The following is a 14,073-nucleotide window of genomic DNA, read 5'->3' as shown; positions in this document are numbered from 1 at the left end:
CAGGCATCAAAGATCCTGATGGCATCACTGCTCAGTCATCGACAGATCAACTGCCGGTGGAGCGTGAGGGGTACGTGGAGGTCAAGCTCGAGAAGGATGATGTGGCAGAGAAGATGAAAGCCCTCAAGTCGATGATGGCGGCTCTGAAGGAGGGTCTGAAGGCAGTGGACATTGAGGTAGAAGAGTTGGAGTCGAGTGTGGAGAAGAATGCGCAAGCTATGCAGCAGATGTTAAATGCACAATGATGACTGTCAACAATCCGTGGATGTCTTAATTAACACTTTCTGTTTTTGTTTTGAGAATCTTCAGGAACATTTTTGGTTCTGTTTTGAGACCATTTTCGTAAGTACGTGTACTGTTTTTTCTGCACAGCAATGCTGCAAAATTAAAGTAAGATCTTGTGGTATTTTTGTTTTGAGAACATCTCCAGTAGCTATCGTGGTTACAGGTTTGATACTATCTTCAACCTGTGAACGTTTTTGTTTGTTTTGAAAACATCTGGAGTAGCTAGGCGTAGTTACAGGTTTTTCTTAAGCTGATATTTTGTCACATTTTGTTCAACACTGCTATGAAAGTTGTCCAGATTTATGAACGGAAACCAGATGGAAATTAACACAAATATTTACAAAAGAGGTCGCCAACTGGAATGGAATCGATGCAGTTAAGCTTGTTAACATTACAATTTACTACTGATTTACAAAATCAACTACTCTCTTCGTCCCAAAAAATATCATAGATTAGTCTAAATTCGGATGTATGTTCATCTGGATTTAGACAGATCTGTGACATCCTTTTCGGGGCAAAGGAAGTATTATAGTTTACAACTGATCAGCTATAAATTATTGCACTACGTCTCTTGATATTACAATTTACAACCGATCCATTTTAACCCTGCTAAGAACTATGACTAACCACACAGCCAACCATCTGGCAGCAGCTGACCAACCAAATAAAAAATACATCAAACATCACAGGATGGCTAAGACCTAAGACAAATAAAGGAACCAACAGATGCACTTCTGACAAAAGCACAACTATCAAAACTTTATATTGAACACATCCGAGCCACAAAAAGTAGGCAACTATAGTTTACATGATATATTGAACATTCCTGAGAGAACTTGGTTCTTCAGATATTTCAAGCTTCAATACAAAGTAATAACTTAGGCTGGGTGAGGCCTGAGGTGACACCAAGCCAGGCAAACATAGCTGACATTCTTTCTATACTGACTCCTATCCCAATGACATGCTTCATCTTGGACAACAGTGGGACAAACTTCATCTTCAGAAAACAGGTGCCTTATTGTTGTTCAGCTGGCAGAACTCCAGGGAGTGACCACATCCAATCTCTTCAAGTCTCAATGTCGCTTCCAGTAAATCTGGACTTTATAGATTCAACTGCATGTTCCGTCCAGTCTGATAGGGACGCAAACGGCAACAAACCAGCCAGGCATGGAAGGATCAAGGCCACTACAGCGTAAAATATGTACCGGCGAACCCAATACGGCAAACCGACAGCCTTGGATCTGTGTGTCACAGAAATAGGACCGTGAAGACCACGATGCAGAAGAGATGGGTAACTGTTTCCAAGTAAATGGATGGCACAAAGGATCTCCCAGAAGATGAGCCAAACATTTCCATCCCCACCCAGTGTGTCCACGCAGAACCTTCCAGCAAAACCACAAACACCTCCCAATAACACAAGATTGAATGTTATTGGCATGTTGGATCCAGTCATTGCAGAACGCTGGAATATCAACCAAGCAATCAATAGAACCATCAAGATGCCAAAAAATATCCTTGTTGATGCAATCAAATGACATCTGAAAAATAGCAATCCTGAGTTGAAAGTTGATACAGAATTTGGCATCCACCAGGACTTGGACTCCTGCAGAATAAGTCAAAACAAAAGGAGATGAGCTTATTTTTACTCAAATAATTCCTAGTAATTAAATATATTAATCAAAGACAATAAAACATACCCTTGAAGCAGCTGCACAAGCTGCAGTAACAGCGGTTATCCGCTGATACGAATAAATATATGTTCCATATCCGAAACAGGCAGACATAAAAACCACTGCTGTAAGAAGCATATCTATAAGCCTCTTGAGAAATTCTGCATGTCTTGTGTCTTCCATTTGAGTCTTTAATTTCTCCTCTCTGAAAGCAGCTTTCTGAAATCCCATCGAGATTTTGATCTTCTCTAACATGTGTGAGTAGGAGCTGAGAGCCAAATGAGATTGCTTTAGCTGTAACCTTCTCATATTAAGTCCTATTTCAAGTTCTTTGAGCTCATTTGAACGAACTTGCTCATTCAGAGATCTCTCAAATACATTAAGGATGTCCTGATCACACTCTGGGCTAGATCTGCTACGAGGTAGCTGAACCAGTTGTTGATTGACACCAGCATGAAGAATAATCTGCTTATTCATGGAATTCACGAGTGGGCTCTGCTGGACACCAGATATCGGGCCTTGTGATTCAGCGCCACTCAATTTGGTCTCAGTCACAGGACTACCATCACCGTGAGAACATTGAGGGATATCTTGCTCATAGACAGGTGCCTCATTGAGTAGATGAAGCGTCCTCAGTGTACTGCCAAATGATTTCTCGAAGTTTCCCATGAAACTGTCAAATCTGTCGCCATATATCTACAGAAAATTTATGTCAGCTATACCAAACCATTCGAAGCAGATCTGGGAACAAGTTGAGCCAGTCATACATTTGTTAAAGACTCCTTCACCGCGGAGGTACACATCTGCATCAAGATTCAGTTTTCAAGAATCCGTGGTTAATTTCTAATCTGAAGCAATCGCTTGGGGGAAGAGTAGAAATACTAGAGACATGGAGTACACACCTTTGAAAGGTAATCAGGTTGTAATCCGTTTCCAGAACCACTGCTTTTATTCAAAACCTACAGCAGGGAAAGATGTAACATTGTTATTCAGTAGCCAGGACTGAGTATTGTAACTAGTAATTTTTTCCCCAATAAGGGTTAATTACTGAATAAGAAGATTAGAAACGACAAGCCAACTTCATGTTTCTGAGAGCACACACGAGCATCAGCAGCTGATTCCTGGCACTCCAACTCTCACGAAATTTTACTTAACTCATTTTGGTAACTAATTAACTTCGGTTGAATAGTTGTGTAGTGCATTTCCTCCTAATAGACCATGATAAATAGCAAATATGTAATCAAACTCTATGAATTAGGAAATATTGAGATGTTCATATCTATACATATCATAACAAATATGTGAGCGAACTCTATCAACTAAGAAGTACTGAGATGTTCAAATCTATAAATATCAGCACACCAACTAAGATGCTATTGCTCCAATTTCCACCCAAAAAAAATCAAAATTATGAAGATAAAAAATCAATCTTAGGCTGCATTTGGCATTGCGCTACAACTTCTGCCACCTGTTTGGCTAACCAAAAGTTATGCTTTTGTGGCTATTCTGTCACAGCAGGTTATAAATAAGTACGGTGTAGAGGTTCAGCAACCGCTAACTAAGCCTTAACCACTGAATGTGAAATAGCATTATTCTGAAGGATAAACATTCAAAACCAGCCAGTCTCTAGGTGGTTAATTTGACATTTCAGAAGGTACACTGAAATGTCAAATTATTTAGCCAGCTGAGAAAGAGCAATATCAAAAGTGGGTATTTGTTATCAAACCATGGAAGTTAAAATGTTAAATGCTATTTCTATTTTCTAGTCTTAAAATGGAACTATTACTTCTGCATTGTTGATGCCCTGAACGACACCCTAACAGATTATGTGCTTCCTTCCTTAAGCTAGACATGAATATCAATATCGGGATAAATAAATAAATAAATAGCTTTGCAGTGGACCACATTATTAATAATCAATGCACTGAGAAATTTTTCGTGTTTAGTAGGAGGAGCATCCTCTGGGTAGCTTCCTAGAATAGGGATTTTGTTTCTTTGGTATGTTTTAGCTTCCTTGTAGCTTGACTTGGGATTTTCTCCCCTGTTTTTTGGCTTTGTTTTGTGGCCTTGCGATATACAATGACACATATTTAAATGTGTGGTCAAGAAGAACAAATTGTACACTTGCAAGAATGGAAAAATATAATTAGGCGCTGAAAAAAAACACATTAAAAACAGAATATTGTGCTGTGGTGGGATAGCCTCACAACAACAATACCACACATCTATCCTTCTAGTGATCCATTCTATACCACAATTGTTCTGATTGGTGATCCAAATTGGGCATGCTATTCTAGATTCCATGAACTACACAAGTGCACAGCACAACAATCATTCGAATAATTTGGAATGGAAACAGAGTATCAAATTAACTTTGGTTGAAAAGTTATGTAATGCATTTCCTCCTAATAGACCATGATAAGTAACAAATATGTAATTGAACGCTGTCAATTAGGTGAGATGTTCATATCTATACATATCATAACAAATTTGTGAGCGAACTCTATCTTTTTTTTTTAATGTGTGGTTGAGAAGAACAAATTGTACACTTGCAAGAATGGAAAAATATAATTACGCGCTGAAAAAACACATTAAAAACAGAATATTGTGATGTGGTGGGATAGCCTCACAACAACAATACCATCCATTTATCCTTCTGGTGATCCATTCTATACCACAATTGTTCTGATTGGTGATCCGAATTGGGCATGCTATTGTAGATTCCATGAACTACACAAGTGCACAACACAACAATCATTTGAATAATTTGGAATGAAAACAGAGCATCAAACGTTTCTGCGTATCTGCCGAAAGAACTAGTTCTAGCACATCCCACACGAAAAGATTGAACAGTCCGCAATTTAGTAGTTGGCATCCAATTGATCACAAGAGCGTTCAGCGAAAAAAATTTAACTCCGATAGTAGAAGAGTAATTCCGTAGGCCAGCGAGCATCTAAGCAAGGCAATTATCGGGAGAACCGCGCGAGGGGGCGGCGTAAAGATCGAATCTTTGGGCCGCCGCGCCCGCGCCTACCAATCAAGACAGAACAGCACAATCCAGGAGACAGAGGAAACGCTGACCTGGGCGAGAACCGCCGCGAAGGACATGCCCAGAGGCAGGGCGAGGTCCTGCACGCCGTCACCGGTTGCTCCCTTGCTGATGCTGCCGCCGCCGCCTGCCCGGACGGACAGCGGCCGCCGCCGCAGGTGAAACCCCTTGTGCTTCCGGGAGCGCCGGGAGGCCGAGCCGGTGGACGACGCCGAGGAGGACGCCTCCGGCGAGTCGCCGGCGGCGTGGGCCCCGTCCATCGGAAAGGGGGCCTGCGGCGCAGCGGATGAGCAGTAGTAGGGTTATGTTTTTGGCTCCCCTGTTTTCTCTGCGCCGCGCGTTCGATTTCTGTTGGGCGCGGGCGCGTGACGATGACTTAACGGGGCAGAGAGATCTACTACGTACGAAAGAGGCAAGTAAAAATGTGGGAACGCGAGGCGAAACGGCGTGGGGATGAGGCTGAGTTAGCCGTTGGAGCGATCGCGGAAACTCCGATGAACTTGTGCTGCCAGAACCCGGATGCTTCTTCTCTGCTGTTTCTTTCCTGTTTCTGCCATATAGTACTTCGAATTTTGAACTTGGAACGTGTTTATGTAAGACGTGTGCGTACTACTTACCGTGTTGCTTCCCTCTCTGATCATACGGAATCTATTTTTGATGCACGACCACTTAAAATATTCAAAAAAAAAACATATGCATTTAAATGTATTCGCCAAAAATCAAGGTAGGGCGGTTTCCCTGCCTTGCCCTAAGGGGAGCTTCGCCCCTGCTCGTATGTGTCATTAATCGAAACGTTCTTCTAGTGAAAGCCCGAACTTCTATGGATGGCGAGATGTACATGATGATGGATAGATAATATCCTACCCGATAATCGAACATTTTACCCCTCACGTTGTCTCGCAATGTGGGCGACGTGACTCGGTGGCGTGGCGTGTGCCAGTGCCAAGCGCATAGTACATCTAAAGATTGGGTAACTGTTATCACCAGAATTTGACCGGATCAGAGGTGGGCCGCGATTAAAGATGGGCTTGAAGAATATACATGGAAGAAATACATGAATCGGCCTTGTATACAAAGTTTGAGCTAGTTTGCCCGTGTATCTGTAATATAGTAGGATACGTGTCGGTTAGATAGAGTTTGGCTCGTGCACGGTTGGGATTATTCTCACGTTAGAAAGTCTACGGACTATAAATATGTATCTAGGGTTTATGAAATAAACAACAATCACGTTCACCACAAACCAATCTAGGCGCATCGCCAACTCCCTTGTCTCGAGGGTTTCTTCCGGGTAAGCATCATGCTGCCTAGATCGCATCTTGCGATCTAGGCAGTACACGTTTATTCGCTGTTCATGCGTTGCTCGTGCTGAAGCCTTGTTGATGGCGAGCAACGTAGTTATCATAGATGTGTTAGGGTTAGCATTGTTTCACCCCGCTTGATCATTATTTGGTAGATCCGATCCGTTATGATTGCTCCTTGTTCTTCAAGGATTAGTTTAATATCTGCATAGTTAGGCCTTATAAACGGGTTGAAGGATCCAGTGGCACGTAGGGTGTAGTTTGCTAGCCCTAGACAAGATGTTCCGGGGATCAACTTCATGTTGGTTTTTAGGCCTTGTCTAGGGTCGGTTTATGATCACCGTGCGTGGCCGCCAGGCTCAACCACGCGTAGGATGTTCCGATTATGTGGTGAAAACCCTAAATCGTAGTAGGTCGTTTTAGCTTTATTTTGATCAAGCGGGACCACCATCCGATCGTACACCTCGTATGGATCATGGGTGGATCGGCTCCTTGAGCCGATTCACGGGACAACCCGAGAGCCGATCGAGGCTCGTATTTAATGTTTACGTGTATGCCATGCGAGGAAACTAAGCGAGGCAAATCCATCACCTTCCCGACCGGGTATAGGTCGGGTGGCACGCCCTTGCACCAGCATCGGACGTGCGTGCCGAGTCATTGCGGGCCGTCGCTCGAGGGACCAGGGCCAGCCGCAGATCCCGGGAGCCTCCCGGCTCTCTCGTGTTGCCCGTCGGCCGCTCGCCGGTGGGTTTCGACCGCAACACATTTCGGCACGCCCGGTGGGACGAGTCTTCGACATCAACCGCATCGCCATGTACATCCGAGATGGCGGAAGGCACTCCGGTCACGTACGAGGATCCGACCGAGGAGCTCAAGAAGAAGGATGACGGGGTCAAAGCGATCCTCGAAGCCGACCTCATCGGCTCTTTCCGGAGAACCCGCTCACACGGCATCGGGTGGAAAGGGTTCTCACCTGAAGGCGCACTCGATGGAGTGGACCTGTCCGCCCGTCGGAAGAACGCACCGGGTCTCCGCGTCGGGTGATTAATTTCATGGTAGCTCATTCGCCGCACCGCCATTCCGAGAGCCTCGGTGAACACTTTGGAGCGTGTCGCTCTTCGGGTGATCCAGGAAATCATGAGGCATCGGTACTCTCCGTCGGGACCAGCTCTAGGGACTCACCAAGGAGAGATGCCACTCCGGTCCCGACCACCGCTGCCATTCGCGTTGGCAGCACCAGAAGTGCCGAGTTCACCGGCATACGTCGTCTACAAGATCGGTGGTGACCCTAGTGATTACCAGTTCTTGCATGAGGCGTCTAAGGAGATCTCTCACGGATACACGTGCACATACGTGCCAGACTGCAGTAACTGGACGCTCACGAACCAGACTGCAACAGCAGGGACTTCTGATCCAAATGGCGATAGAATAAGGGCGTCTAATTTTCAGCCAGTACGCCATGAAAGTCGACACACACCCCTTCCCCGCCGTTAACATGGTGGAGTTCACTTACCCTGGGAGGTGCCAGCCAAGATTCTCGTTCAACATCAACATGGTAGGACCTGGGCACCACTCTGGTAAGGACAGAGATGAGGGCAGCTGCTCTCATAACGAGGACAAAGAGGAAGCCGTTCCACGCGATCGGCTCCGTCACGATGGCAAGTAGTACATCACAGAGGGAGAAGTGAGGAATGTGAGATATCAGCGACCTCTCTCTGATCACCTCCTCAACAAATATGTGAGTCAATACGACCAACGCCGACATTACAACAACGATGACGAAAGAGATCGTCTGGCTAGGGACGCCAGGAGACATCGTCGGCATGATCGCGACGAGGAGAGATATGAGCGCCACGCCAAGGAAAAGTCGAGAGAGCAAGACGACGTGGATAGACACCGGGACCTGTCCCTTCTTCGGTACACCGCTGGGATTCGGGAATGAGCCGATTGCCTACAATCGGCAACGCCGTGAATGTAGACGAAGAAGAAGGATGCAGCTAACGTGTCCGTGTTCAAACGTCTAGGGCCTCTCCCGCCTCGGAACAAGCACGCCGAGTCCTCTCGGGTAGAAGATCTCGAGGAACTAGAGGACGATGATGAAGAAGAAGAAGATAAGTACCACCGGCCAAGGTGGTGCCCCGATGGACTCGGCCGTTCCCAAAAGCGTAGGGTTCAGCAACTACGTGGTTTGGAGGAAGCCGAAAGGTTATACCTGCACACGTTAAGGAAGGCGCGGCCTGATCTGGCCGCGAATATTCAGCGAACCCTGGACGAAGAAGGTCGGCCACAAAGGAAAGAGTGGCGCCCCAGACAAAAGGGAGCCGATGATGAGACATCGGCTGGCACAAACATGGTGTTCGTCCTTCCGACGGAGTTTAGTGCTCCGAGATTAGACGAAGCACCCGTGGCACAACTTGACTGCGGCCCACGGCCGGTTATCTTTGAGAAGCCACGAGAAAGAAGCTACGGACATCCGAAGGCCCCGTACTTGCGAGGTTATATCAATGGGCAGCCTGTCAACAAGATGCTGGTGGACACCGGAGCGGCAGTCGACATTATGCCATACTCCATGCTACGTCGGTTGGGACGCTCTAGCTCGGATCTGATCAAGACCAACGTTACATTGAGCGAATTAATGGCCAAGCATCTGACGCACAAGGTGTTCTGAACGTGGATCTGACCGTAGGAAGGAAAACCATCCCTACGACGTTCTTTATTGTCGATAGCAAGAGCACCTATGCTGTCCTGCTAGGGAGAGATTGGATCCACGCCAAGTGTTGCATTCCATCCACGATGCACCAATGCTTAATACAGTGGGATGGAGATGAAGTAGAGGGCGTCCACGCAGATGACTTAGCCGAGATTTCAACGGCTGGCATGAACGTTTGGGAGACGACAGGCCAAGAGCCACTCTCAGGCATCAATTTGGACGACCGCGAGCGCATCGACGTGACGAAGGACGGGGTTAGGCTGGTCTTATCCACCGGCCTGACCGTATAGCAAGAACAAATCTATGGACGAACGTGGCGAGGCCGATCCTTGTGATCGGCCCCAAAGATCTATGGACAAACATTGCAAAGCCTTCATTGAGCGATTCAATCAACATGGAGGCCGATTCCAGCAATCGGCCAAAATTATCCTCACCATACGCTCTGCCTGTGTTCAACATCGATCTAATGGGCAACGGGTTTACGTCGGCTGATGAGTCGGAAGAAGTCAACACCTGGTCCTAACGGAGCCGACGTTCAAATACGGTGCCTTGGCTAACCACGGAGCCGATATCCGCAGCTACACGGCAGATTCGGCTCGGGGGCACCTAATCGGATGAACATGTGCGATACATGTGCGAGTGAAATATTGGGGGCCGATAGAAAAATCGGCCGATAAAAAAAATTCTCATGATGTACGGCCGATGCACGGACATCGACTTTAGAACTAAGAAACAAAGCCGATGCACGGACATCGACTCTAGTACAAATTACACAGGATCTACCAGGCTGCGCGTTCAAGGCGCAGATTTCGACCAAGTCGGTCTTCAGCTCAGCTTCGAGGCCTTCTGCTTCCTCGAGGGGGTGAACAATGAGAGCTTCCTCAGTTTCAATGAGCTGTTTTGTTGGCCGAACCTTCTCTTCGAGGACCTCCAACCCTTTACGCAAAAACGCTAGTTCAGCAATGCCGTCAGAGGTGTCAATTGTGGCGTACAAGGCAGCCTTTTGCTCATCAAGCCGTTGGCATGTTGTCTGCAACATCGGCTTTCAACGGTGGAAGAGGCGATCGGCTCTGGTGTTTCTGCTGTCGGTTTGGCCAAGTTGAGCCGAGGAGAGGATGGAGCTGCCCTGCCCTTTTTTGGTGGAGTTTGGCTGGCTCTGCATGGTGGCTGTCTCAGAATTGCCTGAGTTCGAGGCTCTTCGACTGAACTGTGTGTCCTAACCGCTGTTCTCGCCTTAACTGAGGCTCGGGGGGCAGCTGACCTGGTAGATACTCTGTTTTTAGAAGCCGATTGGGGTGTCATCGGCTGGCCCTGCATCATAACCTTCTTCAAAGGTGGTGAGTTCTTGCAGAAGAGGATCACTGGAGCTGGTGGGAGGAATTCAAAGGGGGATCCATCATCATTGACAGGCTCTGGGCCATCTTGTTGCTGCAAAGAAACATAGCAGGTTTATAAAGCATCACTGGGAACTATCGCGAGGAGATTTGCGAGCAAGTGGCACCTGTTCTGCAGAAGTATCAGTTTCAGCGTCAAGTTGTTTCAGCAACGGTCCTAGGGCTCTCCTGAAGGCATGGGTTTTCCACATTATCCACCAGATTTCAAGGTCATCCGTCGAAGAGATGAAGGGTAGATTGTGAGGGACCGATGCGTTGCCATCGTCTCATTGAGCATTGGCTAAGTTGACAATCGGCACAGTCAGTATGAGGGGAAATCGGCTAAATTAGCATAAAGAAAATCAGCAAAATCAGATTGAAGGAAATTCTTCATTGATAACGGGATTTCTTACATAAAGAGCTGATTGCTATCAAAAGGAAATACTAGGGGATACATTGCCCCATCTGCTACTACTGATCCTATGCTAAGGGTCCTATCTAGGGAATATAAAGAGAAGCGCCGCACAACTTGGTCCCGTGTGCGGCGGTTCATTACGATTCGTGAAACGTCATCGCGTCCTTATAGAGCACGTTGCTTATCCCCAACCCTCTCCTTACCGCTGTGACCACACAATTCCCCTCTCTCTAAAACCACAACTGAAACAGCGCTGCGCCGGAGATAGAAGTGAGGAAAGAGGCCGCCACCGAGCAGAGCAGGAGAGCGCGCCGGCGGCGCCGCCGAGCACGCCGCAGCGGTGGAGACCGCCGCCGACCACTCCGCAGCGGTGGAGGCCGCCGCCGACCACTCCGCAGCGGTGGAGGCCACCGCCGACCACTCCGCAACAGTGGAGGCCGTCGCCTCGCGAGCACGCATCAGCGGTGGAGGCCGCCGCCATGTGAGGAGGCACCGACGGTGGAGGCCGCCGCCGCGTGAGGAGGCACCAGCGGTGGAGGCCGCCACCGATTGGGGGAGTGGGCGGCGCATGCCGGCGAGCACATCGCCGCCGCGAGAGCACATCGAGCATGCAGCAGCCGGGAAGGCCACCGCCGCGCGAGCACGCTACAGAAGGGAAGGTCGCCGCTGAGCAGGTTGTGAGAAGGTGCGTGCCGACGTGCATCGAGGAATTGCCGTGAGGAGTCCTGGACATATCGGTGGTTTTGTCGGGAGAAGAAGAAGAGCTCGACGGAGCCATGATGGCTGATGAGTTCCATGATGGCACATGGACCTCGCCAGAATCCATACTGTGCTATGCCTTCTCCTTTGTTAGGGATTAATTAATCTGGCAATTAGGTGTTGTGAGCCTGGGAATTACGCTTAATTAATCTGGTAACTATATTAATATGGTCATTATTTAACATGTAAACCTGGCAATTAGGGCTAATTAATCTGGCAGCGATGAACTACATAATATGATAGCACGAGATCTAAGCTAATCTTGCTAGTAAACCTGGCAGCTATGCCGAATTAATCAGGTAATTATACAGCCGAGAGGAGAGAATGTGTGTTTTATCACATCGTTCGAGTAAACCTGGCAGCTATGCCGAATTAAACCTGGCAGCTATGCCATGTAGTAATTGGTCCTGCAAAATGTCAGGCAATGAAACTGGACAGGTACGCTATGGAGTACTAGTGTAGCTCATCCTCTCTCGTGTTCTCATATTTTACTCAGCAAGGAACAACTTTAGCTGCCACTGCATGTCGGTAGAAAGAGAAAGTACTGGCTGACATGACATCCAAAGCGACGTGATTAGAGGGCAGCGCGTTTGGTGGTTTTCGTGCGTCCTTTGTGTTTATCGCTCGGGGCATACTGGTAGCCGCCGCACGGATTCACCGATATGCGGCGCCGCCGTGTAGCAACGTCCTCCTATCTATGGGCCATCGCTACCCTCGTCGTCGCCGTCGTCGCCGCTATCGGCGCTACTCCCGGCGGGCTCGTCATCGCTGCTGCAGCGACCGCCGGCAGGGCCCTCGTTGTCCTCGTCTTCCTTGTCAGCGTCGTCGTCGTCGCTGTCGAAGTCGCTGAGGTTCCCCGGCCAGGGGCAGAAGCGCTTGGCCGGCGGTTCATCGGAGGTGGTGTCGTCCTCCTCCTCCTCCTCCTCCTCCTCGGAGGAGGTGAAGTCGTCCCAGGAGAAGCGATCGTCATCGCTCTCCTCCTCCGTTTCCCCGTCGGCAAGGAAGCAGAGGTCACTTTCCCCGTCGGTCGAGGACTTGTCGTCCTCAGACCAGACGGAGAAGTCGTGACTAGACTCGTCCCCTTCTTCGATGGCGCGGCGGATGTTGGCCTCGTGGGCCTCCTCCGGGTCCCACTCCGGCGTCGGCTCGCGGGAGGAGGAGGACTGGGTGGAAAGACCCGACGAGGCAGAGGAGGAAGAAGACATGGTGGTAGAGGAGGGCTTTTGGAGTGCTAATGCGAAGGGAATGAAGAAGCGAACTGTTTGGAGCGGTTAAATAAAAGGGGATATAGTGGAGATTCAATGCCACAGCAGTTTCCGAGGAAGTGGTGCCTAACAGAAAAAAAAAATTGCCAGGTCACGCTGAGGAGTGGAGGAGGCAAGGCATCATGATGAAGGATACTGCGACGGTTCTGCTCTGCCACGACATGACCCGACGAAGGAAAAGCAAAGTGATTTTGGAATTGTCATTTCCAAAACCAGGGGGCATGTGTTATCACCAGAATTTGACCGGATCAGAGGTGGGCCGCGATTAAAGATGGGCTTGAAGAATATACATGGAAGAAATACATGAATCGGCCTTGTATACAAAGTTTGGGCTAGTTTTCCCGTGTATCTGTAATATAGTAGGATACGTGTCGGTTAGATAGAGTTTGGCTCGTGCACGGTTGGGGTTATTCCCACGTTAGAAAGTCTACGGACTATAAATATGTATCTAGGGTTTATGAAATAAACAACAATCACGTTCACCACAAACCAATCTAGGCGCATCGCCAACTCCTTTGTCTCGAGGGTTTCTTCCGGGTAAGCATCATGCTGCCTAGATCGCATCTTGCGATCTAGGCGATACACGTTTATTCGCTGTTCATGCGTTGCTCGTGCTTGAAGCCTTGTTGATGGCGAGCAACGTAGTTATCATAGATGTGTTAGGGTTAGCATTGTTTCATCGTATCATATGCTTTCGTCCGTGCAACCCTTAGACGTCTAGCCGCCCTTACACCTATCTTAGGTGTAAGGGCGGCACCCCGCTTGATCATTATTTGGTAGATCCGATCCGTTATGATTGCTCCTTGTTCTTCAAGGATTAGTTTAATATCTGCATAGTTAGGCCTTACAAACGGGTTGAAGGATCCAGGTGGCACGTAGGGTGTAGTTTGCTAGCCCTAGACAAGATGTTCCGGGGATCAACTTCATGTTGGTTTTTAGGCCTTGTCTAGGGTCGGTTTATGATCACCGTGCGTGGCCGCCAGGCTCAACCACGCGTAGGATGTTCCGATTATGTGGTGAAAACCCTAAATCGTAGTAGGTCGTTTTAGCTTTATTTTGATCAAGCAGGACCACCATCTGATCGTACACCTCGTACGGATCATGGGTGGATCGGCTCCTTGAGCCGATTCACAGGACAACCCGAGAGCCGATCGAGGCTCGTATTTAATGTTTACGTGTATGCCATGCAGGAAACTAAGCGAGGCAAATCCATCACCTTCCTGACCAGGTATAGGTCAGGTGGCACGCC

General features: G+C 48.2%; 1 protein-coding gene across 1 annotated transcript; it reads right to left on the bottom strand.

Moving 5' to 3' along the window:
• Positions 1-1,020: 1,020 nt before the first annotated feature.
• Positions 1,021-5,264, bottom strand: LOC124693220 (protein CPR-5-like). Its single transcript, XM_047226684.1, has 5 exons — positions 5,037-5,264; positions 2,858-2,914; positions 2,723-2,758; positions 1,983-2,651; positions 1,021-1,888 (listed from the first exon to the last, which is right to left on the bottom strand). The coding sequence occupies exons 1-5, from the start codon at positions 5,262-5,264 to the stop codon at positions 1,352-1,354; spliced, it is 1,527 nt and encodes a 508-aa protein (XP_047082640.1). The 3' UTR covers positions 1,021-1,351.
• Positions 5,265-14,073: the final 8,809 nt, after the last annotated feature.

Source organism: Lolium rigidum, chromosome 2, assembly GCF_022539505.1.
Source record: "Lolium rigidum isolate FL_2022 chromosome 2, APGP_CSIRO_Lrig_0.1, whole genome shotgun sequence".
In the NCBI taxonomy this organism is placed as follows: domain Eukaryota; kingdom Viridiplantae; phylum Streptophyta; class Magnoliopsida; order Poales; family Poaceae; genus Lolium; species Lolium rigidum.
The sequence above is the reverse complement of the archived record's forward strand: the minus strand, read 5'-3'. Positions and strand labels throughout refer to the sequence as shown.

Excerpts from the sequence above, each read along its gene's own strand:
- LOC124693220 (XM_047226684.1), bottom strand. The coding sequence starts at position 5,264 with ATGGACGGGGCCCACGCCGCCGGCGACTCGCCGGAGGCGTCCTCCTCG. Across the intron at positions 2,759-2,857 it reads AACCTGATTACCTTTCAAAG|ATGTGTACCTCCGCGGTGAA; the intron begins GTGTGTACTCCA and ends ATCTTGATGCAG. Across the intron at positions 1,889-1,982 it reads CTTGTGCAGCTGCTTCAAGG|GAGTCCAAGTCCTGGTGGAT; the intron begins GTATGTTTTATT and ends CTTATTCTGCAG.